The sequence below is a fragment of the Thamnophis elegans genome, chromosome 12 (genome assembly GCF_009769535.1).
Source record: "Thamnophis elegans isolate rThaEle1 chromosome 12, rThaEle1.pri, whole genome shotgun sequence".
NCBI lineage: Eukaryota > Metazoa > Chordata > Lepidosauria > Squamata > Colubridae > Thamnophis > Thamnophis elegans.
The window spans coordinates 1,393,340-1,418,411 of NC_045552.1; the positions used below are offsets into that span (position 1 = coordinate 1,393,340).

At 45.1% G+C, this 25,072-nt stretch overlaps 1 protein-coding gene across 1 annotated transcript in view; it reads right to left on the reverse strand.

Moving 5' to 3' along the window:
* Positions 1-25,072, reverse strand: part of ARHGAP35 (Rho GTPase activating protein 35) — a 48,832-nt gene that overhangs the window by 2,385 nt on the left and 21,375 nt on the right. Inside the window, exons 3-7 of the mRNA XM_032227646.1 lie at positions 17,484-17,628; positions 5,665-5,742; positions 4,213-4,344; positions 637-742; positions 7-238 (exon numbers count right to left, since the gene is read on the reverse strand). Coding sequence (XP_032083537.1) covers positions 7-238; positions 637-742; positions 4,213-4,344; positions 5,665-5,742; positions 17,484-17,628 — 693 coding nt within the window. The remainder of the gene's footprint in view (positions 1-6; positions 239-636; positions 743-4,212; positions 4,345-5,664; positions 5,743-17,483; positions 17,629-25,072) is intronic.

Here is a 25,072-nt window from a genome sequence, read left to right on the forward strand (position 1 = left end):
AGGGGCGCTGATGGGCAGGGCCGAGGGGGAGTTGGGGGTGGCGCCGGCGGGCTCGACGATGGGCCGGCTGTAGAAGAAGAAAGAGCACTGCTGGATGAAGAGTTCGATGATTGTCTGGTAGATGCGGGTGGCGGTCAGGGCGTCCATGGTGCTGAAGTCGGGGCGCATCAGGGTGGGCCAGAAGCAGATGGAGAGGTTCTCGCTGGTCATCAGGTTGGTGCGGTTGTTGTGGCTCACCCTGCAAGGACAAAGGGTGGGGAAGGGGGGGTCAGGCACTGCCCCTCACCCCCTCCCCTCCCAGAGGGGACCCTGCCGCTTTCCCAGGGCCACCAGCACTCCCTGCTCTGTGGAAGGGAGGAGCTGGGAATGCGGGAGCCGAATTTAGTGATCGTTTGAAGTTACCACGGCACTGGGAAAAAAGTGGCCCAGGACCTCATTTATCTGGGAGAAACGGGGAAGGGATTCACCTGGGGGAGGGGGGGACCTTCTGCTGTCCCAGCGGGGTTTGTGCAATGACCCCCATGGGAGATTTTAAAGGCCTTCCGGGGGTGGGTGGGTGTGACGGAGGCGGCGAGGGTTCCAGCTCACCGCAGAGGGAGGGAAGGGGACCGGGGGGGGGGAGTGGGGGGGGCTTACTTGTTCAGATGAGAGATGACGTATTTGAAGACCTCGTAATTCTCCCTGGGGAACTTCCTCAGCACCTCTTTCAGCGCCTGCAGCCTCTGCTCTCGGTCGTTGATCTCTGTTGGGGAGGAGAAAAGGAAGGCGATCGGAGGGTCTTCCAAGTGGAACCATCAGCAGCAGCTCCGGATTAAGGAATAAACCTATTTACCCTGGACTTCCTCCCCCCCCATCGCCCCCCAATATCAGCAGAGGCTGCCCCTCCAAGGCTGTCCCAAGGAAGGAGACGAGCTAATAAGGGAGTTGATACACACGACTTACAAATGGCAAAACATCTGAGAATTTTATTCAGCCAAATCTGTCTTATATGAAGATGACAAGGAATATGTGGCCATTAAAATTAGTTTCCTCCCCCCCCCCAAAAAAAACAACCTACTGTAAGAGGTACCAGATACTATAAACTATATAAATTTATTGGACTTTGCATTTTTCTTCCCCAAGTCCCAAGAACCTCCAATTGCTGGCCTAGCTGAACTAGCAGGAAGCTGGGCCCGCCTAGTTCAAAAGCCTCACATTTCATGAAATCCGTTCTATTTAAACCAGGAAGGGGAAAATAGTTTTTCAGCAGAATAGTCAAGTCTTCCCAAGTGATCACAGAAAACTCCAGGTATAATGTGGGCTAGAATACAGAGCAACAGAGTTGGAAGGGACCTTGGAGGTCTTCTAGTCTAACCCTCTGCTCAGGCAGGAAGCCCTCTTATCATTTCAGACAAATGGTTTGTCCAATCTCTTCTTAAAAACGCCCGGTCTTGGAGAATTCACAACCTCTGGAGGCCAGCTGTTTTGTTTTGAGTAATATATAATGCTTAGAGACGGACGGAGTCTGCCCTTCAGCACAAACCCAGCTGGGTGATCTCGGGCCAGTCATTTTCTCTCAGCCCTAAAGAAGAGGCAATGGCAACCTATTTCTGGAAAACCTACTCCTGTTTTTGTTTGAAAGGGTTGCATTAACGACGTCAGGGGTGGCAGCAGCAGCCACCATAACCATTACCGGAGGCTGCCTGCCGAAGAAGTCAACTCCTTAAGTCAACAGCAGCCTTTTATTCTGTTCTGAAGCTTTTTAATAAAAATAATAAAAACAACAACGCAGCGACGTCACCAGAGTGAATCCGTCATCGGAGAGGGCAGCGTTCTGAGCTTCATTTTTTTTTTTAAATTCAAAAAAACTTATCTTTCAGAGCAACAGAAGCAAAGGCATCTTTTGTCAGGAGTCCCCTCGGAGACGGCTTCTAAAGCAGAGACGCCGAACTCCACTTAAGACAGACCACACAGTTAAATATTTAAAGAGCTCTCAGCGCCGTGCGGAGCTCTGGCAATTTTAAGTGCATCTGCAGTGAAATTCAGGATTGTCAACAGCAGCATTGCTGGCTCAGTGTGTGTGTGGGGGGGGGGAGCGTTTGGACTTCAGCATCCTCAGGGCAGCTTGAAAACGGAAGAGAGGCTTCCCAAAACAGAGTCGTCAGACCAGGGATTCTCAATCTGGGCCTCTTTTAAAATGGGTGGGACTTCAACTCCCAGAATTCCCCAGCCAGCCTAACTGGCTGGCTGGGGAATTCTGGGAGCTGAAGTCCCAACCATCTTAAAATGACCAAATTTGAGACACACTGCAGCAGACAAAGCTCAGATAAATTTGGACGCTGAATCTCTTCACTTCTTTCAAAAAAGGGGTGTGATGTGAAGGAAAGCAGCGAATGAAAGAATGAATGAATGAATAAATAAATAAGCCCTTTTTACTGCCTCAAACCTTAGAAGTTTTCCATATATTTTGAGAAACTGGTGCTCCTTGGCTATTCATTTACCCTTTATTTGAACCAGCCAGGGGGCACTACTGAGATACCAATTTTATTTTGTATAATTCTGCAATTGGATGTGGAAACTGCATCATTTGCCCCAGCCTAAAGAAAACCGAAGAAAACAGAGGGTTTCTCTGAATTAAACAGCCCCAGGGTTGCAGGTATTTCGCCTACCCCAAGGCTGTATACAAAATAACAATAATAATACTAATTATCAGGAAAGTGACTAGCATGTTCTAGCATTCTCTAATCCTATTTGAAACCGCTGTAGACGACTCAAATAACCATGGTTAAAAACCAAGAGATCGGGAATCACAGAACAATCTAATAACTGGCAGTGGATAGAATTAGAAAGCCAAGTCACCGAAACAAACCGGAACCCCAAATCAATTAATTTAAAAATAGAAAACGAGAGGAGATAAAACGACTTCAGCCTCCCGCGTGGATTTTACGGTGGGGGAAGCTGGAAGCAACTCAATGAAGGAGGTGCTGCAGACCGAGCCAGGCTCCAGACAAACACGCCAGTTAAAAATATGTTGTAATTTGTCTTCGGCTCTTTTGAGATACAGTTCAAAGACAACTAATTTTATCTTGCTAGACTTAAAAAAACGGCAACTGGCCTTGCATGGGCCCAGATTGGCTGCACCCCTGCCACTTCATCAAGGCAGTGGCCACAAGGCACCCGTTCCTGCCCTGTTTTTTTTTTTTTACTTCGGCAGCCAAAGAGGGCCTTACAGCTTCTGGATAAGCCAAAATAACCTGGCAGGACTTCCGAAGAAGTCATCTCAGGGAGATCATGTTCTGGGCAGAAAAGGATCCTGGACCTGTTTCAGTTAGGTAGAAATGTATGAATGGCCTGAGATGTTGGAGAACAACAGAATTGAAAGGGAGCTCGAAGGTCTTCTAGTCCAACCCCCTGCTTGAGGCAGGAGGCCCTATGCCAGGGATCTCCAACTCTGGCAACTGTGAGACCTGTGGACTTCAAACTCCCAGCATGGCTGGCTTGGGAATTCTGGAAGTTGGAGTCCATAGGTCGAATAGTTGCCAAAGTTGGGCAGCCCTGCCCTATGCCGTTCTGGACAAACAGTTGTCGAATTTCTTCTGGAAAACCTGTAGCCATGGAGCACCTACAACTCCTGGAGGCAATTTCTGTTCCACTGATTAATTGTTCTCACTGCCAGGAAATTTCTCCCTAGTTCCAGGTTTTCTCTCCTTGATTAGTTCCCACCCATTGCTTCTGCCTTCGGGTGCTTTGGAGAATAGCTTGACTCCCTCTTCTTTGTGGAAGCCCCTCAAACACTGGAAGACTGCTATCATGTCTCCCCTGGTCCTTCTTTTCATTTGAGGGTTTTTTATTAGTCTCCTCTATTTCTACAAAGTAGTCTTTGTAGGGGGGGTCTACAACCCCAGGGGGGGGGTCGCCAACCCCAGGGAGTCTGTGGCATCTGAGAAACTGATCCTTGCAAACAAGCAAAGCCCCATCTGTGGGATGCAGGCAGCACAAGAAACCAGCCTTCGCTGGCTGGGGAATTCTGGGAGTTGAAATCCGGACATCTTCAAGTGGCCAAGGTTGAGAAACACTGCTCTACAGCAACGACGCTGCCTGACACGCAATCTGGATGCTCAACAGCTCAGAAGCTGGTGCTCCTTGTGGCTTCGGTTTCAAATGTGAGTCTAAGCAAACACGATGGATGCTCCCTGGGGCGTCCTAAGAGAGGTAGGCAGGGGACATACTCACTGTGAGCCTCCACCAGCTCGATCTGCATGTTGTAAGGTACCAGGGGATCCGGCAACTCGGAGAAGAAGCTCTTCATGGCTCCGGCTACAGCGTTCACAGTGAAATCCTTCTCGGCAAAGTCCAGGTTGTGATCTGCGAGGAGAGAGGATTGAAGGGTTAGAGGAGGGGAGGGAAGAGCCCCAGCTAAAAAGTTTGGCTGTCCTTCTTCAAATGTCGATCAATTTAAAAGAGTTTCAGTGGTCGGGAGGAACGAAGGGGACGGCAATGGCCGTTCATCCCCCTTGGCACTCAGAAAGGCGGAATGCAGCGCGAATTTAATACAAAAATCGCAATTTCCTCAGCCTTGTGACTTGTGGGGTTGTGGATGGAAACTAGACAAAGATTTATCAGCAGGAAGGCATCTCCGGACCAGAATCTCTCCAATTACAGGTAGTCCCCGGCTTACAAAGGGTTCACTTAGTGGCTGTTCAAAGTTACCTCACTGGGGGGAAAAAAAGACTATTCTTCACATTTACGTCCCCTCGGTCATCAAAATTGGGCAACTGGCTCGTGTTTATGACCATTGCAGGGGCTCCCGGGGTCACATGATTGCCTTTTGCGACCACCTGATGCGCAAAGTCAACGGGGGAGCCAGATTCATCTGAGAGACCGTCTCCTGCTACATACCTCCCAACGTCCGATAAGAACTCACAGGTTAGGCCTCCTCCGGGTGCTGTCGGCCGGACAATGCCGACTGGCGACCACTTGGGGGAGAGCCTTTTCTGTAGCTGCTCCGGCTCTGTGGAACGAGCTACCAACAGAGATCCAGATCCTTCCCACCCTTGCGGCCTTCCAAAAAGCCACCAAAACCTGGCTGTTCTGGCAGGCCTGGGGTTGCTGATTCAAATCAGGTTCAACCCCCAATTAAACCGGATGTATGTTGTTTTTAATACTGTTTGTACAGTTTGTATTCTCCCCCCCTGTGTGTTATTTTATTTCATTCGTATTTGTAAGCCGCCCTGAGTCCCCCGGGCGGCATATAAACCCATTAAATTGCGAATTACTTAACAACGGCGTGGCTAACTCAACAGCTGCAGTGACTCACTTAACAACTGCAACACCAAGGCTGTAAAATTGGGGGGCAAAGCTCACTCAGCAACAGAAATTGTGGGCTCAAGTGTGGCTGTTAAGTCAAGGACTACCCCTGTGTTAGGATCCTGCTGGGAAAAGCAGCTTGGGGGAGGCCCAGGAGCCGTGTTTCTCCATAAGGGAAAAACTGGCCCTCTGGAACAGCCTCCCATTTAGAGGTGCCTCTGTCTCCAACTTGGTTGGCCTTCCAGAAAAAGTTAAAAGCAAGAGCCCCCCACCCACACCCCCAACAATCTGTCTATCTGCAAAGCATGACCGCGTTCCTAAACTGCTTCCCCCCACCACCCCCACCTCAAGTGAAAGCACGGAGGCTGCGAGTCCTACCTTGGTCAAATTGTCGCTGCAAACTTTCCATCTCCGACTTGTTTCCGCTCACTCGGTAAATCCCTTCGGTACTCAACCCTGGTTTGTGGGGTGGGGGAGAGTGGGGAGAGAAAGCGATTAGAGCAGAGGAAAAGTGCAGATACGAAGAGGACGTTGCCAGGGAAGAAGTATTTTATGGAAGACTGAGTATAGCAGCCTTCTGCCCAGAAAATGGGGGCACAGAGATGCAAGCCATGATTTTCACTCCTCCTGGCACTGATGAGGTTACCTAGTTTGGTAACGAAACGTCTGCAAGAAAGCAACCAAGTTTAAAAAGCATCCAAGACCACACGGGGGATTTATCATTGTCGTTTCTGTCGTCGTCCCCCTCCCTCTTCTAGAACTGATGATGTTACATATTTGGGTCATAAAACATCTGCAAGAAAACAACTAAACTCACACAACACCAAGGACTCCACACTCCTAGCACTGATGAGGTTACTTAGTTGGGTAATGAAAGGTCTGCAAGAAAACAGCACAGCTCAGAGAGCACCAAGGACTCCGCAAGTCACGATACCGAGGAAAGGGTGGTTTTGTATTGAATTTGCGCTGCGCCCCACTTTCAAAGTGTCGAGGGAAATGAGGGGCCGTCAGTGCCCTGACTTAGTTCCTTCCAAGTCCTAAAGCTTTTTTAAATGGCTAAAAAGGCAGAAAGAGCAAATAAACCAGCAGCAAGGAAAGAAACGGGAGGCAGAAACTTGGGGTGATGAATAACCTTCTGCTTTCTGTATCCATGTGGCTGGAACAGTTTATATTACACCTTTGCGGTGGATTTTAATTGCTCTGAGATGCTGTGGGGAGATAATGATAAAGCTAAAAGTATAATTACTATAACCTCACGCCCCTGCAGAAATTATATTTCCTAATTACAAAGAGCTATAAATGACCCGCGATGAATGGCTAAGGCGTTTTTTGGGGTTTTTTTGGCAATTGGGGGGGAGGGGGAGAGGGTGGTATAAATCAGTGGTCTCCAACCTTGGCAACTTTAAGACCTATGGACTTCAACTCCCAGAGTTCCTCAGCCAGCAAAGCTGGCTGAGAAACTCTGGAAGTTGAAGTCCACAGGTTTTTAAGTTGCTGGCTGAGGAACTCTGGGAGTTGAAGTCCACAGGTTTTAAAGTTGCTGGCTGAGGAACTCTGGGAGTTGAAGTCCACAGGTTTTAAAGTTGCTGGCTGAAGAACTCTGGGAGTTGAAGTCCACAGGCCTTAAAGTTGCTGGCTGAGGAACTCTGGGAGTTGAAGTCCACAGGCCTTAAAGTTGCTGGCTGAGGAACTCTGGGAGTTGAAGTCCACAGGTCTTAAAAGTTGCTGGCTGAGGAACTCTGGGAGTTGAAGTCCACAGGTCTTAAAAGTTACCAAGGTTGGAGGACCACTGGTATAAACCAACTACCTGATCGGTGCACGTATCAAAAACCCACAGCACAAATGCTAAACGTCTATGTCCACCAATCCCTTTGACAGCGCCTCCGTGATTACAGGTAGTCCTTGACTTATGACACTTCATTTAGTGACCGTTCCAAGTCACAACGGCACTGAAAAAAGTGACTTACGGCCGGTTTTCACACTTAAGACCACCGCAGCATACCCGTGGTCACGTGATCAAAGTTCATGTGCTTGGTATCGGACTCATATTTATGACGGTTAGTAGAATCAATGGAGGAAGCCAGATTCACTTAATGACCGCTTGATTCTCTAACAACTGCAGTGGTTGGCTTAACAATTGTGTCAAAAAAGGGTGGTAAAATGGGCAAAACTCACTTAACAACGGCCTTGCTTTGCAACAGAGGTTTGGGGCTCAATGGTGGTCGTACGTTGAGGACAGCCTGTATGTACTTCAATATGGGAGCATTTTCCTCCCAAAGGAAGCAATCAAAACAAGCTGACTCTGGTTTAAATCTGGCCTGTGCCGGAATCTCATCTGCTGTTTTGCAAACAGGCCCTTTCTTTTTCTGCTTTCGTTTCTCTTACTGGGCTGAAATAAAGATTGCAAGCTCCTATGAGAAAGCTTGACACATAAATCTCGGAGTGCCCGGTTGCTTTAAGTTCAAGGAAGTTTAATGGTTGCTTTTTTTTAAAAAACAACGAGAAGCCACTGAGTGGGGAAAGAGAGCCGGTGTGGAAATCTGGAAGCCACCCTGAAGCTAAGAAACCAGGAGAAGATTATCCTTCTTGGCAGCTGCAGGAAGGTCTTTATATACATCTACATATTGGCAAGCAGTTCAGCATCTTAGCATCTTCAAATCTGGATAGCTGCTTTCCGAGAGGCCTACTTGGGAGAAAGCAAAGGGCTGCCGCCTCTCTCCCATTCAGGAAGGTAGGTTAAAAATAGGGGCGTCCGCAAGGTTTATTCAGAGGGTAGAAATCACCAATGGGATGGCTTTAAAAACTGCCAATTGCAACTATGCAATTGATCCCTGGCTGGCAGGCAAAGATGCCCGCCTGCTCACCCACCCACCCATCAGGGGTGGGTTGTTGCCGGCATTACCGTGACCCGTCAAAAGCGCGGAGGACAAAATCGCGCTCGACGAAAGCGCGCATGTGACGTCATCACAGCGCGACGAAAAAAATTAAAAATTGAAATAAAATTAAAATTAAAGCAAGCCGATTCACATAAAGGTAAGCGTTAGGGTTAGGGTTAGGGTTAGGTTAAGGGTTAGGTTAGGTTTAGAGCGTTAGCGTTAGGTTTAGCGTTAGGTTAAGGGTTAGCGTTAGGTTTAGCGTTACGTTAACGGTTAGGTTTAGGGTTAGATTTAGGGTTAGGTTAAGGGTTAGGTTTAGGGGTAGGTTTAGGGGTAGGTTTGGGGGGGTTAGGGGAAGGTTTTAGCTTTATTTTTACATTTTTCGATCACAGCGCGATGTTTTCGTCGCGCTGTGATGACATCAAATGCGCGCTTTCGTCGAGCGCGATTTTGTCCTCCGCGATTTTGTGGTGGAACCACTACCGGTTTGCCGCGCAAAAAAGTTTGCTCCGTGCACATGCGCAAAATGTTTAAAAGGGGGAAAAAATTACATTTCTGCAATGAAAATTGTTCTGCGCCGCCAAGATGGCAGCACTGTAGGAGAACCGGTTCGGGGACGTGGCAGGCCTGGGTTGCTGCCCGTTCCAGCGACCCAGGTCACCAAGTTACTACAGGTTTGGCTCAACCGGTAGGAACCCATCTCTGCCACCCACATAAGGCAGGGGTCTCCAACCTTGGCAACTTTAAGACTTGTGGACTTCAATTCCCAGGATTCCTCAGCCAGCAATGCACACAGCAAAACAAGCAGATTTGGGGGATGTTCTACTCCCCGGAGTCAGCAAGCAGAGCGTGGAGCCTACACGGGGACTTAGGGACACCCAGGAGGAACAGAAACGCCCATCCAATCCGAGCCGGCAGCAGCTTCCCAATCGTACCATCGATGGCGAACGCGACTCTCCACTTTGCTGGGGCGCAAAAGCAATGTTTAGCAATGTTTCCTGCAATCCACTTCCATGTTTACGTTATCAAATCCTGTTTTACACCCAATCCTTGTCACACACAAAACTAGGCAGGCGTTGTGTACTGAGAACAGTAGGTGAGCTATTACAATAGGCCCATTTCTGTGCCAAAAACAAGCCTCTTTGTTGACAGATGCACACCTCATTCACAAGCAGGCAAAATGTAGGCAACTGACTCATTTAGGGGCCATCCAAAATGATAATTATACAAGAAACCGGGAATGCAACTTCCCAGGGTGTATAACCTGGGCTTAAAATTAGGGGCTGTAAGTTGTCCCCTTTACACTACAAGTAGTCCTCGACTTACGACCCTTATTGAGCCCAAAATTTCTGTTACTAAGTGAGGTTCTCCCCATTTTTCTTGGCTCAGTGGTTGAGTGAATCCCTGCAGTTGTTAACAGGGTTGTTAAGTGAATCTGCTGGTCAGAAGGTCGTAAAAGGGGACCGTGTGACCCCCCTGGACACTGCAGCTGCTGTAAATATGAATCAGTAGCCAAGCGTCCCGAGTTTTGATCACGTGGCCATGGGGATGCTGCAATGGTCTTAAGTGTGAAAAATGGTCATAAGCCACTTTTTTTTTAGTGCTGTTGTAACTCTGAATGGCCACTAGATGAATGGTCGTAAGTCCGAGACCGCCTGCACAGAGACAAAGCAGCATTGGGGTAAGAGAGGAGGAGATAAATCCCTCCCTTTCCTTCCCTAACATCCTCGTCCATTTGAGAGCCCAGTTGGCGTCACGGGTCATTTTTAAGGCCACGCCCTTTGATGTTTACACCTAGCTTAGGTAATGTTTGTGTAGGCTATTTGTTCAGATGGACAGAGTTGGAAGGGACCTTAGAGGTCATCTAGTCCAACTCCCTTGCCCAAGCAGGAGACCCTACACCCTTTCTGACAGATGACAGTCCCGTCTCTTCTTGAAAGCTTCCAAAGATGAAGCTCCCACAACTTCTCAAGGCAACTTCTGCTCCATGGGTGGATTGCTCTCCCTGTCCGAGGATTTCTCTCCTTATTTCCAAGTTGAATCTCTCTCCTTGGTCAGTTTCCATCCATTATTCCTTCTCTGGGCTTTGGAGAATAGCTTGACCCCTTCCTCTCTGTGGCAGCCCTTCAAATATTGGAAGACCGCTGCTATCCTGTCTCCCCCTGGTTCCTTCTCTTCACAAGACTAGCCATGCCCAGTTCCTGCAACCGTTCGGTTTTCGGCCAGGCGAACAGAATGGGATTCTACGAACTCAGAGGGCCGACGGAAGGCAGGGAGGGAGGCCCTCTTCCGATGCCCGGCGGCTTCCTGTAACCAGCCCACACGCTCCATTCATCGGAGTCGTGCCCAGAGCAAAGCTGTCCCAGGGCAGCTCCTGGGCTTCCGCCGGTGGAAGAGAGGAATATAATAACGCCTCTTGGAACGGAGGCCTCGCTTTTCCCCCACTGCCCTTTCATTCAACAGAGAAGCCCACAGTGTCCCATCGAGTTACTCCATCGGACACGGCCCTTTCCAGAATGGGACAATTGTCAGAAGCTGGACATTATGCAGCAACGCCTCCCCGTCCTTCCTGCAGGCACCAAACAGTCTCCAAATATAGCTGCTTGCTGGATGATGGGAGGACAATTGTTTTGCTGTATATGCAAATTAACAGCCAGGGCTATTTGCCCCCGTTGATGATCGACAGAGGGGAATAAAGTTTAAATTGGGGGAAAGAGGTAGGAATAGGGGGGGTTCTCAACGTGGGTCGAAAGCACCTGAGCGCAGAGCAAGAAGCAATGGATGGGGCTGATCAAAGACAGAAGCAACCTAGAGCCAAGGAGGATTTTGTGAGAACAATTAACCAGTGGAACATCTTGCCACCAGAAGTTGTGGCTGCTCCATCACTGGAGGCTTTTAAGAAGAGATTGGACAGCCACTTGTCTGCAATGGGCATGAGCAGGGGGTTGGACTAGAAGACCTCCAAGGTACCTTCTAAATCTGTTATTCCATTATAATGTGAACAACAGAAAATATTCAAAAGCAAACACATAGTAATCCTCATTTTAAAAAATATCTTAACAAATCTGCACGTTTCTGTCCAAGTCTGATCTCAGCTCTTTGTTTATCATTTCATAAAATGGGAATAACACCAATTGAAGTAGGTGGGCTCCATCTCAACAGACCAAATTCTCCGCTAGCAAAAACCCCAGGATGCGAGCGAGCTTATTTCCAAAGTATACATTTATAGCCTCCTTTTCATCACATCATGTCTTTCCAGGAACTTTAACCTAAATATGGCAATGGACTGCACCACAAATCTGTGTTTTTCTGTAAACATTTCATCTTTGAAAACAGATAATCAGCCTTTCAACACTCTGTTTGACGGCTGTCCTATATTTAGTGTTCTTCTTGCAGTGTTAGAAAATATTTAAAATATTCCTGCAAAAAAAAATCCAAATGTCTAATTGATCCAAGCCTATAACCAAATTAGAAACATTTTAAGGTGCCATTTGCTATCAAAGATCTGTCAGCACAAACGGAATTTACTTTTCCTCAAATGTGTGTGAAAAATGTGATTAATATGAAAGTAGGTAGCTTCAGTTTCAGTGAAACTAGCAGAAATGCATTTAGTCGACATCAAATCATATTATGACCTGGGGTGTGTGTGATTTAAATGCATTAAATATATCATAGATTGTGCTATCAAGGTGGCTTTTTTCCCTAATCCATTAAATCAGTAACAAGACAAGCTAACTGTTCAGTTAGAGGTCAGGGAAAATGAAGCTATTTTCCTTTTCCACTGAAGTTCATAGGTTTCTTGAAATCTAACCCTGGTTAAAAACCCTTGGCCTGCATTGTCACCTACAAGAGTGTTTCTTAACTCTATTTTATGAGTTGTGGGCTTCAACTCCCAGAATTCCCCAGCCATTCTGGTAGTTGGGAGTCCACATGTCTTAAAGCTGTCAACATTGAGAAAAACAAACCCTAGAAGGCAAAATTTGCCTGGGTATTAAGAGAGATTTTACATAACCTCTACAATACAACGGCACCATTTGTTTGATAGCCGATGCCACTCTCAAAGAGACGGTTAAATTCTAAAGCAGTGGTTCCCAAACTTGGCAACTTTAAGACTTGTGGACTTCAACTCCCAGAATTCTCCAGCCAGCTCTGCAGAGCTGGCTGGAGAATTCTGGGAGTTGAAGTCCACAAGTCTTAAAGTTGCCAAGTTTGGGAACCACTGTTCTAAAGCAATCCTTCCAGAGAAACACCTGGATTTAGCTTTCCTTCCAAGTCTGCAATTTCTTAACTGAAAAAAACCAAGTTGAAGCAATTCTTAAAAGTTTGCAAATTTCCTGGGGTTTTTTTTGTTTTTTTAAATCTTCGCCCTGGTATCTATTCTTGCCTTACCACATTCCGAGTCCATGACATCAGTGGGCTGAAATTCTGATGGGGCCTTCATAAAAATGCCAGCTCCTTTTTGGATGCCAACAGCTCTTGCTGGTTTTGGGACTGATGTGGCGCAATCCTTTTAGCCTAAAGCTACCGTTCTTTGATTTCAATCTGAACAGATCCAAGGAAGCCACATTAAAACGGGACGATTATCGGGGACTGGGGAAAAAGAAACTTGCCACGACGTCCCTGGGCCAGACAATCCAATTGTTTATCCTCTGTGTTTTGCTATCGGTAGCAAAAAAAAAATCCTCGAGGTCGACGTTTACACCGGAGAAAGCTACACGGGCATCTGTTTTGCAATGTGTCTGTGGCATCGCAAAGGGCAATTGTCAAACACAATAGGTGACAATTGAACCGATCTCCCGCCAAGTTAGGAATCGGATCAGCTCCAAGACAGTGAAGAGTTGCTGCTGCTTTTAAATCTGCATCGTTTCTCAGTGGAAACCAGTTCCCAAAGAGCTAGGCCTGTCCGTCCTTTACAGGTGTGCATGCCCCAGATGAAAGGGTGGAACTTCAGTTGCGAGTTTCATTATTTTGGCCTTATGATTGATGACAGGGGCTTAGATTCTGCGGGTGCGACTGGCTGAATGAATGTTACAGCAATTTCTAGAACAATGATTCTCAACCATGGCAACGTTAAGACGCGTGGATGTCTGGGAGTTGATGTCCACACGTCTTAACGTGCCAAAGTTGATAAACACTGGCTTAATACAACAGGCGGGACAAGAACATTTTCATAACCATGCCTTAAAATTCCAAACCATGGTTTGGAGCAACTGTGCAACTTGTAAAGGGAAATGGGCCACTTTGGGAAAATTGAAAATTGAGGCTTGAAGGAGCTGGCCTGTGGCAGAACGCCTTTGGGGATGGGAGCAGCCATAAACTGATTGGACTGAATTTGGGACACCCCACCCCAAGGCTGCTTGAGGTTGAGGGCAATCCTAGCTATCATCTAAAATATATGAGGCAGCAATAGAGAGGAGGGGGTCAGCCTGTTCTCCAAAGCCCCTGAAGACCAGACAAGAAGGAACGGATGGAAACTCACCAAGGAGAGAAGCAACCTAGAACGAAGGAGGAATCTCCTGACAGTGGAACGACTTGCCTCCAGAAGTTGTGGCTGCTCCAACAGGAGAACATCTTGGAGAAGCATTTGTCTGAAGTGGTGTAGAGTTTCTTCCTTGAGCAGAGGGTTGGACTAGAAGACCTCCAAGGTCCCTTCCAACTCTGTTACACTGTTACTGCTACTCAAAGCCGATTGGGAAAGTTGTTGCCCTATACTCATTCCCTCTTGTAGATACCAAAGACTAAAAGGGGGGGGGGGGCAAGAGGCTAGACCAGACAGCTCTGATCCAGAAGCCTGGCTTCCAACAATCGTTGTGCCAAAGTTCACGAAATGCCAAACTATGGGTAGGTCAAACTACAGATAAGTTTGGGGAGAGAGCAAAACGGAGTTTGCCACCCCATGCATGTTTATAAACCAGGCTTGGAAAGTCACCCGTTAAAAATTCTCTCCGTGCCATTCTTTACTGCAGCCCAATCTTTCTATGGCACTGTAGAAGACCGAATTCCGATTACGTTGCCAACTTCTCCAGGACATTTGCAGATGGTAACCATGTGAACTCTGGAAGATTGCTTTGAAAATACCTCAATGTTTCCTTTGTTCAACTAAGCCCAAACTCACCATGTTGAGTCATGGCCATCATACTAAGTAATGCTTGACGGAGCCAACCACTCTAGTAAAATTCCTTCCTTTATTTTTTTGGGGGGGAAAAGACCCTTCCCCCACACTAGATTAATCCCACAAACTTTTACTTTTTTTCATTTCCTACTTCCTATTCCATCTCTTTAAAGACGGTTTTTCAATATCCCATAATCCAGACTCAGTTCCACTGATATTACATATCTGTATTACATACATATCTGTATTACATACATATCTGAATCTCTTTCGTTCTTTCCAAAAATATTCTGTGTTAAATTATACCGTACTGTAAACTGGGGGGTTTATTAGCATTAAGGAAAAAAACATTGTGGGTCACCATTGTATTGATTTTTTAATCCATTCTGTGTGAATTGACTATTTAAATTGTGTAGTATTAGTTTCATACAAGGGAGGAGCTTATATGAAAGTGGCCATCTTCAAACACTTTTAACAGATGATGAGACACGTGTGTGTGTGTGTGAGAGAGAGAGAGACAGAGAGACAGAGAGAGAGAGAGACAGAGAGAGAGAGAGAGAGAGAGGGAGAGAGGGAGGACACATAAATAAATAAAAGTAATCAAAATTCTTATTATTCTGCAGCCTCCTTGGCATCTGGCACTGCTAAACACAGCCACAATGTGGAGTTCTGTGCCAAAGTCCAGACTAAGAAAGAGTTCCTATCTCCCAATGCAGCATTCAATATAAGCCAACTTATTATTTTCTGCTTTTCCCCAATTATAACCGCTAAGAGGCTTATTGCTCTGACATGCTTCCGAGCACAGGAGAAACAGATGTGCCTCTCGGGGTGACCAGGCAGGTAAAAAGGTGGAAGAGGAACGGTGAACGTGGAGAATAGATTTAGCAGGAAGCATGTCAAGTATGGGATGAATTGCAGAGAGGGCTGACCCGTGCAGGATACACTCTCTGCAGGATATTGTTTGAAAATAACTCTCAAGAAGTTTCCCCCAAGAACATCCAAGGTATTAGCACCACCAAGAGTATCTCCCACCTTGCTTTTAAGGTGGCGGATTAGCAAACCAGAATTGAATGAGTGATTTCAACAAATAGCCCCGCCAAACCACCAGCAAATGCTACCCATCCCCCCCAAAATGAAGGCTGACAAAATCTATCTTCATAAGGAGAAACGTTTCAATAGAAATAACTAACCTGACGTTCTTATTTTCGTTAGAAATAAGAGCAAATATTCCGCAGCCAAAAATCAGCTTTGCAATTTTACCCTGAGGTTTGTTGAGGATTTATCCTACGGGGAGACAGGCATATACAATGCAAGGATGTCTTTTAAGGCTTCCAGATCAACCTGGCTAATAGTTAAATAATTAAGCAGCCGGCAGATGTTATCCAATTTCACCTACTGTAGCTGCAAGGGATAAAAAGATTCATATTCTGTTTGAACCTCCACGGTTAGACACTACTGTCAATTATTGATGCAGTAAAGAGGAGAGCTGATAAGGGAAGAAGTTTGGAAGACTTATCAGAGGGGAGAGGCCCTTAAAAATTGGTTTAAGCCTTCACCAAAAAGCAGCCTCTCCATTTTTATTCATGGGGTTCGAGAGCCAAGTGCAAATGATTTAACTATAATAATTATTTGAATTGCACATATGTTTTTGTATAGTATAAGTCTACTTATGTAATGTAATAGACACAGCTGAATGACACACAAACACACACCCTTCTCCAAAGAGTTTTGCAGCTTTTGGGATAACATCAAGAGCTTTCTACCTGCGTGACACACCAGGAAGAATCAGCAAAGAACAGGGGTAGTTGTGATGCAAGACACAGTTGCCTACAATTCTTCTGGCGGTTCAAAGGTTATCTCTACATAATTAACCAAGGGGAAAGACAGATGGCAGCAACATTCACACAACACTTTGAAGTCCAAGTTCAAATCCTACCAGAATACATCATGCCTTCCAAGCAGTTTAAGTTTAAACTGCGTTCAATAGTTACGTGGACAAATCATTTCCGTTTCCTAACCAGCGTGCTGAGACATTTGGATTTATTCCCATTCCCGGATTCATTTTTTATTTCTTCTGCTTAGGCAGGCAGTGAATGTCCCCGTAGTTTTTGTTTAATAGTGTGTTATTTGCTCACAAGACAAAGCATGATAAAAACCCCTTTATTTTGCTCCATCATTGCAGGCTGTGAGAACCCGAAGTGAGGCAGAAACAGAGAAAAAAAACCAGTGCCAATTAGGAGCTCCTGACTTCGTCCGTCACTGTGCAAGCATTATCACAATTTAGCAGAGGGGAAGCACACTCTACAATTGCTAGCAACGAAAAAGTACAAAGCCACTCTGAAAGCATGAGAAATTGATAGAGAACAAGAATCTGATATTTCCTCTGTATTACCCAGGACTGTAAACCTCAGAATAATCATCCTAAACCAACCATCTCCAAAACAGTGCCAGGTATCTCCAACCCAAAGTGGGAAACCCATGGTTCCAGAGCCATATGTGGTCCCGAGTCCCCACTTTGTACCCCTCAGAGCACCCCTCTCTATGATTACAAAAAACAACAGTGGTTTCCCTTCATTATAGTGAAGGAAATAGATGAAAACCGGGATGCGTGTCTTGAAACAGGTATCAATAACTGAGAATATTTGTAATGTTATCGAAATGCGGCATCCTTGATGCTCTCTGAGCTTGGTTGGTTTCTTGCAGATGTTTCACTACCCTATAATGACTGATGACATTATAGCAGTAGCAATAGCAGTTAGACTTATATACCGCTTCATAGGGCTTTCAGCCCTCTCTAAGCGGTTTACAGAGTCAGCATATCGCCCCCACAGTCTGGGTCCTCATTTCACCCACCTCGGAAGGATGGAAGGATGAGTCAACCTGGAGCCGGTGAGATTTGAACCGCCGAACTGCAGCTAACAGTCAGCTGAAGTGGCCTGCAGTGCTGCACCACCTGCGCCACCTCGGCTCTTACCTAGTTTGGGTATCACATATGCCTTTATGTGATAGGTACATCACATAAAATAGGATATACCTATTTTAACCTGTCATTAAAATAGGAATATCACACTTTTTAAAAAAGGGAGGGTGGTGAGAACCCCACATTTTGACAGACCCAGCTGTGTCCAGCTAAGCAATGTGGCCCTGCCACTCTGTAGCCACCGCTTAAGCACCAACTTTAACCATTAAAACATGGCCTTCCTGCTTACCTGTTGCTTCAATGTATTCAATGCATCTCTCAATAAAAATGGGGATGGGCTTCTCTGGGGTCACTACAGTGGTCAAAGGCACCCCAAAATAGTTGCTCTCCCATGTAGTCTTTGTGATAGATGGTCGAGGCTTCGGCTTTGGTTTCTGTAGAGAACAATTAATCAGAGTTAGTATGGCCAGGAATGTACAGTCACCAAGGGAGGGAGGGAGGCTGTTGTATTGCCTAAAGATGATAGCAGTAGCAATAGCAGTTAGACTTATATACCGCTTCATGGGGCTTTCAGCCCTCTCTAAGCGGTTTACAGAGTCAGCATATCTCCCCCCACAACAATCCGGGTCCTCATTTTACCCACCTCGGAAGGATGGAAGGCTGAGTCAACCCTGAGCCGGTGAGATTAGAACCGCTGAACTGCAGATAGCAGTCAGCTGAAGTGGCCTGCAGTGCTGCATTTAACCACTGCGCCACCTCGGCTCTAGATAGATGGATAAGAGATATGGATGGATGGATGGATGGATGGATAGATGGATGGATGGATGGACAGACAGACAGAGATATAGAGATAGATAGATAGATAGATAGATAGATAGATAGATAGATAGATAGATAGATAGATAGATAGATAGATAGATAGATAGCAATAGCAGTTAGACTTATATACCGCTTCATAGGGCTTTCAGCCCTCTCTAAGCGGTTTACAGAGTCAGCATATCGGCCCCCAACAACAATCCGGGTCCTCATTTCACCCACCTCGGAAGGATGGAAGGCTGAGTCAACCCTGAGCCGGTGAGATTTGAACCGCTAAACTGCAGATAGCAGTCAGCTGAAGTGGCCTGCAGTGCTGCATTTAACCACTGCGCCACCTCGGCTCTAGATAGATGGATAAGAGATATGGATGGATGGATGGATAGATGGATGGATGGATGGACAGACAGACAGAGATATAGAGATAGATAGATAGATAGATAGATAGATAGATAGATAGATAGATAGATAGATAGATAGATAGATAGATAGCAATAGCAGTTAGACTTATATACCGCTTCATAGGGCTTTCAGCCCTCTCTAAGCGGTTTACAGAGTCAGCATATCGGCCCCCAACAACAATCCGGGTCCTCATTTCACCCACCTCGGAAGGATGGAAGGCTGAGTCAACCCTGAGCCGGTGAGATTTGAACAGCTGAACTGCAGATAACAGTCAGCTGAAGTGGCCTGCAGTGCTGCATTTAACCACTGTGCCACCTCGGCTCTAGATAGATGGATAAGAGATATGGATGGATGGATGGATGGATGGATGGATGGATGGATGGATGGATGGATGGATGGATGGATAGATAGATAGATAGATAGATAGATAGATAGATAGATAGATAGATAGATAGATAGATAGCAATAGCAGTTAGACTTATATACCGCTTCATAGGGCTTTCAGCCCTCTCTAAGCGGTTTACAGAGTCAGCATATTGGCCCCCAACAACAATCCGGGTCCTCATTTCACCCACCTCGGAAGGATGGAAGGCTGAGTCAACCCTGAGCCGGTGAGATTTGAACAGCCGAACTGCAGATAACAGTCAGCTGAAGTGGCTGCAGTACAGCACTCTAGCAATAGCAATAGCAATAGCAGTTAGACTTATCTACCGCTTCCTAGGGCTTTCAGCCCTCTCTAAGCGGTTTACAGAGTCAGCATATCGCCCCCAACAACAATCCGGGTCCTCATTTCACCCACCTCGGAAGGATGGAAGGCTGAGTCAACCCTGAGCCGGTGAGATTTGAACAGCCGAACTGCAGAACTGCAGTCAGCTGAAGTAGCCTGCAGTGCTGCACTTTAACCACTGCGCCACCTCGGCTCCTGTCCCGCATGATAGCCCCGCATTTCACTTATATCTGATTAGACAAATGGGATCTATATATCTGAAAGCACAAATTGCTAGTAAATCTCATTTGTTTAATTATGCCTGCAATATTCAGTTCTGTGTGATGGTTAAGGTGCTGGTCTAGAAATCAGGAGGTGGTGAGTTCTAGTCCCACCTTAGGCATGAATTTGGCTGGATGTCTTTAGGTCAATCTCCAGGACACGCTGAGTTCTAATCACACATTAGGTACGAGAGCAGCTAGGTGACTTTGGGCCAGTTACTCTCTCTCTCAGCCCAACCTACCTTACAAGATTGTTGTTATAGGGAAAACAGGAAGAGAAAGGAGTATTGTGTATACTTGTCACCTTGAGTCACTTATAAAGTAATAAAAGTGGCATAAAAATCTAATAAAGAAAGAAATAAGAAATAAATGCGACATGAGAGCCACTGTATAGGAGATACCAGACTCAGCACAGGGCCACCAAGATTCGGAGTCTCTCTGGTATCTTTGGATCAGCCATTCTCTGCCCATTCATGAGCCGCGGCAGGCTTGTGATGGTGGGAAAATGGGGAGGGGAGGAGCTGTGACTATGCCACCCTGAGCTTCTGCAGGCAGGAAGCTAACCAATAAATAATACCAGTTGGAAAACGTTACATAAAAAAGCAGAGAGCCATTCAAGGGATATGTCACAACACAAGCCACGAGAAAAATAGGCTCAGCGCAACCAAAATAAGGATGAGCATATTTATACACCGAGTGGCAGGGAATTCAAAATAGCAGCAGGCGTCAAAGACGGCAAAAGAGAACAAGGAAAAATCTGTTCCGCTTCCCCCCCCAGATTAAGGCACCACAATGCAGATCACACACAATTTTGTTTCGAAAACAATGCCGTGAAAGGTGTTTTGAGGCTTAAATGGGGTTGGATGAGGCTGCCAAGACTGGCTTAGAAGAACCACGACAAGAACCAGTAGATTCACGCAGGATGAAGATGAGCAGCAGAGGATCATTAAACACTGAACCACAAACTACAGTTGGTCCTCGACTTACAACCATTCATGTAGTGACTGTCCGAAGTTACAACGGCACTGAAAAAAGTGACCCATGATCATTATTCACACTTACGACCGCTGCAGCAGCCTCATGGTTACGTGGTCAAAATTTGGATGTTTAGCAACCTGGTTGATATTTATGGTGGTTGCAGTGTCCCGGGATCACTGGTCCCCTTTTGCGACCTTCTGACGAGTAAAGTCAAGGGAGAAAGCCAGATTCACTTAACAACAGTCTTAATTACTTAACACCTGCCGTGGTTGCCTTAACGATTGTGGCAAGAAAAGTCACGAAATGGAGCAAAATTTGGTTAACAAACATCTCACTTAGCCAAGGAAATTGTCGGCTCGATTGTGGTCATAAGTCGAGGACTGCCTGTATAGAAAAGAAGACAAAGGAAAACAATCACCGATCAGAGACTGCGTAAGAGAAGGATTAAATCCCCAAATCAGAATCCTGAACCAAGCCTCTCTTTCAAATATACAAGAAAGAAAGAAAGAAAGAAAGAAAGAAAGAAAGAAACAAAGAGAGAGAGAGAGAGAGAGAGAGAGAGAGAGAGAGAGAGAGAGGAAGGAAGGAAGGATGGATGACTGGCTGAGACAGTCTTCCAAATCAAACAGAGATTTGATCCACAATATTTGGATATAAAAAGATGAGGAAGCAGAATTAACAGGCATCATATATATATATATATATATATATATATATATATATATATATATATATATATATATATATATATATATATATATATATATATATATATATATTACTATACTATACTATACTATACTATACTATACTATACTATACTATACTATACTATACTATACTATACTATACTATACTATACTATTCTTTCATGTCCATTTCAATAATTTTTCATGTCTGATAAAAAGTTGGCTTTTCCAGCCTGGCCTGAACAAAACAAAATAACTTATTGATCACTGTTAATTTTAATTTGAATTCTTTTTTAAAAAATGTATTGTCAATTTTAATTGGGTTTGGGATATTCCATTTAATTTCTTTTTAACTTTTGTATTACGTGTTTCTTTTAATTGTTGTACGCCGCCCTGAGTCCTTGGGAGAAGGGCGGCATATAAATCTAATAAATCTCAATCTCTCAATCTCAATTTGTAACCTTCAATTGAGCGAAACGATGCATCATACAGGAAGAACTTTTTGTATCGATGTACTTACAGAATGCACCCCAAATTCAAGGCCCATGACTCCCATGGGATGCAATTTTTGCAAAGTTGATGCGCTTCAGTGCTCCCAAACTGTTACCAGTCACTTTTTGACTTGGAAAGTTCCCGACTAGCTTTATGCAGGGAAAGTCAATGGGCAAGTCGGAAGCTGCTCCCCACTGCTTCTTTGCCCACCTGTGGTCATCCTGCTTCTCTGTTTAGGTCAGGAAATATCGCCGAAACAATCAGCCACCAGTCACAAGGGGAACCGGCTTCTCATAAATAGCTCTTTAATCCTAAAATTTGCCCCATATAACTACTTTTGCAAATCTCAAATCACTGAGTGACAGGAGGCAGTTGGCATTTTGTAGCTCCCCCTTTCCCCCATATACACACACACAATCAACCAACAAAAAAAAGAAAGAAATATACGATTACTTTTCATCATAAAAATAGTAATTTACTTTTTCAAGGTGAGGAAGTTGGCAGGAAACCTGAGAAGATGGGACACGCTGCAATAATTAAAAAAAAAAACAATAAGTGGGGTGTGGCTCAGTTACAATGAGGGTCCCAAAGTACAAGGACAGATGTTTTGTTATTTTGAGCTCAAAAAAGGAAAAGAAAGAAAGAAAGAAATCCGTGGCCTGGATGAAATACCAATCCTTTAGGACATCTCCTGAACCATGTGGCCCCAGGAAACTTCTCACCCTCTCCATTGTCTATTTCCTGTTTAGTCTATTTCCATACAACTTCCTCTTCTAAGGTTCTGGTGACAGAAGGATATTTTGAACAATACTTGCTTGTAACAACAAGGTGTGTGTGTGTGTGTGTGTGTGTGTGTGTCCATTTATTTTCAGACCAAAGAGAAAAAGAACATCTCTGTACGAAGGTAAGCAGATACTTTAACAAGAAATGAAACCAGGTAACCGAAACTTAATAAGAGCTTAAATTCTATCTATCGATAAAATACAAGTAGTCCTCGAATTACAACCATTCATTTAGTGACTGTTTGAAGTTACAAATGCACTGAAAAAAAGTGACGTGGCTGTTTTCCCACACTTATGATCGTTGCACCATTCCCATGGCCACGTGATCCAAATTCAGATGCTTGGCAACTGACTCGTATTTATGACAGCCCTGGGTCACATGATCCCCTTTTGCAACCTTCTACAAAGAAAAGTCAAGAGGCCAGCTTCACTTAACAACGATGCTGCTAACTTATCAACTGCAGTGATGCACTTAACGACTGTGGCACGAAAGATCGTAAAACGGGGCAAAACTCACTTGGCAAGTCTCGCTTAGCCAAGATGTTGGATTCAAATGAGGTCATAAATCGAGGACTATTTGCAAACCATCCATCAGCCGAATTATAATTTGGTGAAATTTCTTGACTCAATCAGACTTAAAGTGGTTGGAAATTTACATTTAGGCCAAACGATTCAAGGGATATTTACTATTGTGGGTGACTTCAGCGAACAAAATCATACGCCGAAGTCCTCTGATGTGTATGAAGACTGAGTGTGTCTTTTTTCCTTGTCCACTCACCCTAGCAGATTATATTTCAAGATTACACAAGGTGCATCGATTCACCTCGGAGGAAGATGCTTGTAACTTCTGCTATCCTACACTGCTTACCATACAGTGATTTATTGAGGGATAAATCCAAAAGGTAACAGAAGCAGCCGTATATATATATATATATATATATATATATATAGCATCCTGACCGTAAGCGAGAATAAAAGGAGCCAGCTTTTAAAAAGCCCAGGTGATTTACAACCAGCACTTCAGCTACACAAACTGAAAGAGCAAAGTATTATTAGGTCTCAATCGGTTGAAAAGCTTGCACAGGGAAAGGGATGCTAGATGTAAACCTTGATGCTCTCGTCTTTATGCTATTTGTGGATATTATTTCAAGAATGGAAATAGGCGAAATGAGGATTTTGGAGATCACTACTTTTCCTGACCAGAGAGCTCTGGGATAACCTAAAAGCTAGAACACCTCAGAGGGAGTCTGACATGCTCCAGGGTGGTTTTCCCACCGTCCCATTCATAACCCTGAAGGGCTGCACAAAAATAGACATTCAAGGCCTGCAAGAGAAGAATGGAAATACATTTAAAGGAACATATTCTGAAAAACTGTAAGATGCGTCCATTCCCAGTGACTGTCCTAATACCTTTCAGCCCGCAGATTTCTGCTTTGAGGCATAGTTAGTGAATGACAATTGAGAGAAGCAGCTTGGTCTAGTGGTTAAGGCACCAGGCTAGAAACCAGGAGTTCTAGCCCCAATAATACTTGGGGATAATGAACTGTGTAAACTCTTTTCTACAGATGGGATCGACCCGGTCTTCCATTTTTTTGAGTCCAAAACTTGTTAGGATTCTCCTGCTATATTTAAATGGGGAAAGTATTTAATGGATTCAGTCATTGTTTTCATGTTTCAGAAGTGACTTCCAGCATATGCTGAGTCAGCTCTTGAACTAAAAAGCAAAGTTGATTTATCATGGAAAAAATCAATGTGACAGAAGCAGCTAGAAATCCATGATGACACAGTCCGTTGAGAACAGGCCTAATGAAGCAGCAAAGGCAGTCCTGGTTTAAATGCCTGAGCCATATTAACTTTGCAATATGGCCGATAGCCATGATCTTGGCCAGCTGCCTGTATGGACATAGAAATGAAAAGATGGACACAAAGGCCTCTTTTACCTATTAATAAACTGTGAAGTCCCATCCCTTTTATAACACATTTCTATCTATCGGGGAAATTAGCCCAAAATTGAGCCGCAAAGAGGCTCCCCCATCCTTGGCTGAAAGGTGGCTGGAAGAATAAATGAAGACTTTTAGAGAAAGCACAACATGGCAAGGAACACCCTCCACTCTGAAATCCACTTGCAATACAGTTGTTCCTCGACTTACGACCGGTTGCTTAGCAAGTGTCCAAATTTTTGATAGACCTACCTTGGGGCTACCTACCCCCTGGTTTAAAGTTCTGATGATCCTCTCCCTCATGTGACCAAACTTGGCAAAAGGGCTGCATTTACAGCCACCTACAGCGTCCCGCAGTCACACAATCGGATTTTACGAGAGTTTTGCTGAAAACCAGCGATTTCTCCCCGTTTGGCCAAAGCGCACCCATAGGAATCATGGCATCTCTTGACAATCACAGTGGCTGCTTTACAACTGTGGAAGCTGTTTAACAGCCGATGTGTTCATTAGGTAGTCCTTGACTTACAACCATTGGTTCAGTGACCGTTCGGAGTTACAACGGCACAGGAAAAAAGTGACTTACCGCTGATTTTCATGCATATCATCCCCCATGGCCACAGGATCAAAATTTGGGCACCTGGCAACTGACAAGTGAAAGCCAGATTCGTTTAACGGCCTCATGATTCACTTAGATCAGTGTTTCTCAACCTTGGCAACCTGAAGATGTCTGGACTTCAAGTCCCAGAATTCCCCAGCTGGGAAATTCTGGGAATTGAAGTCCAGACATCTTCAAGT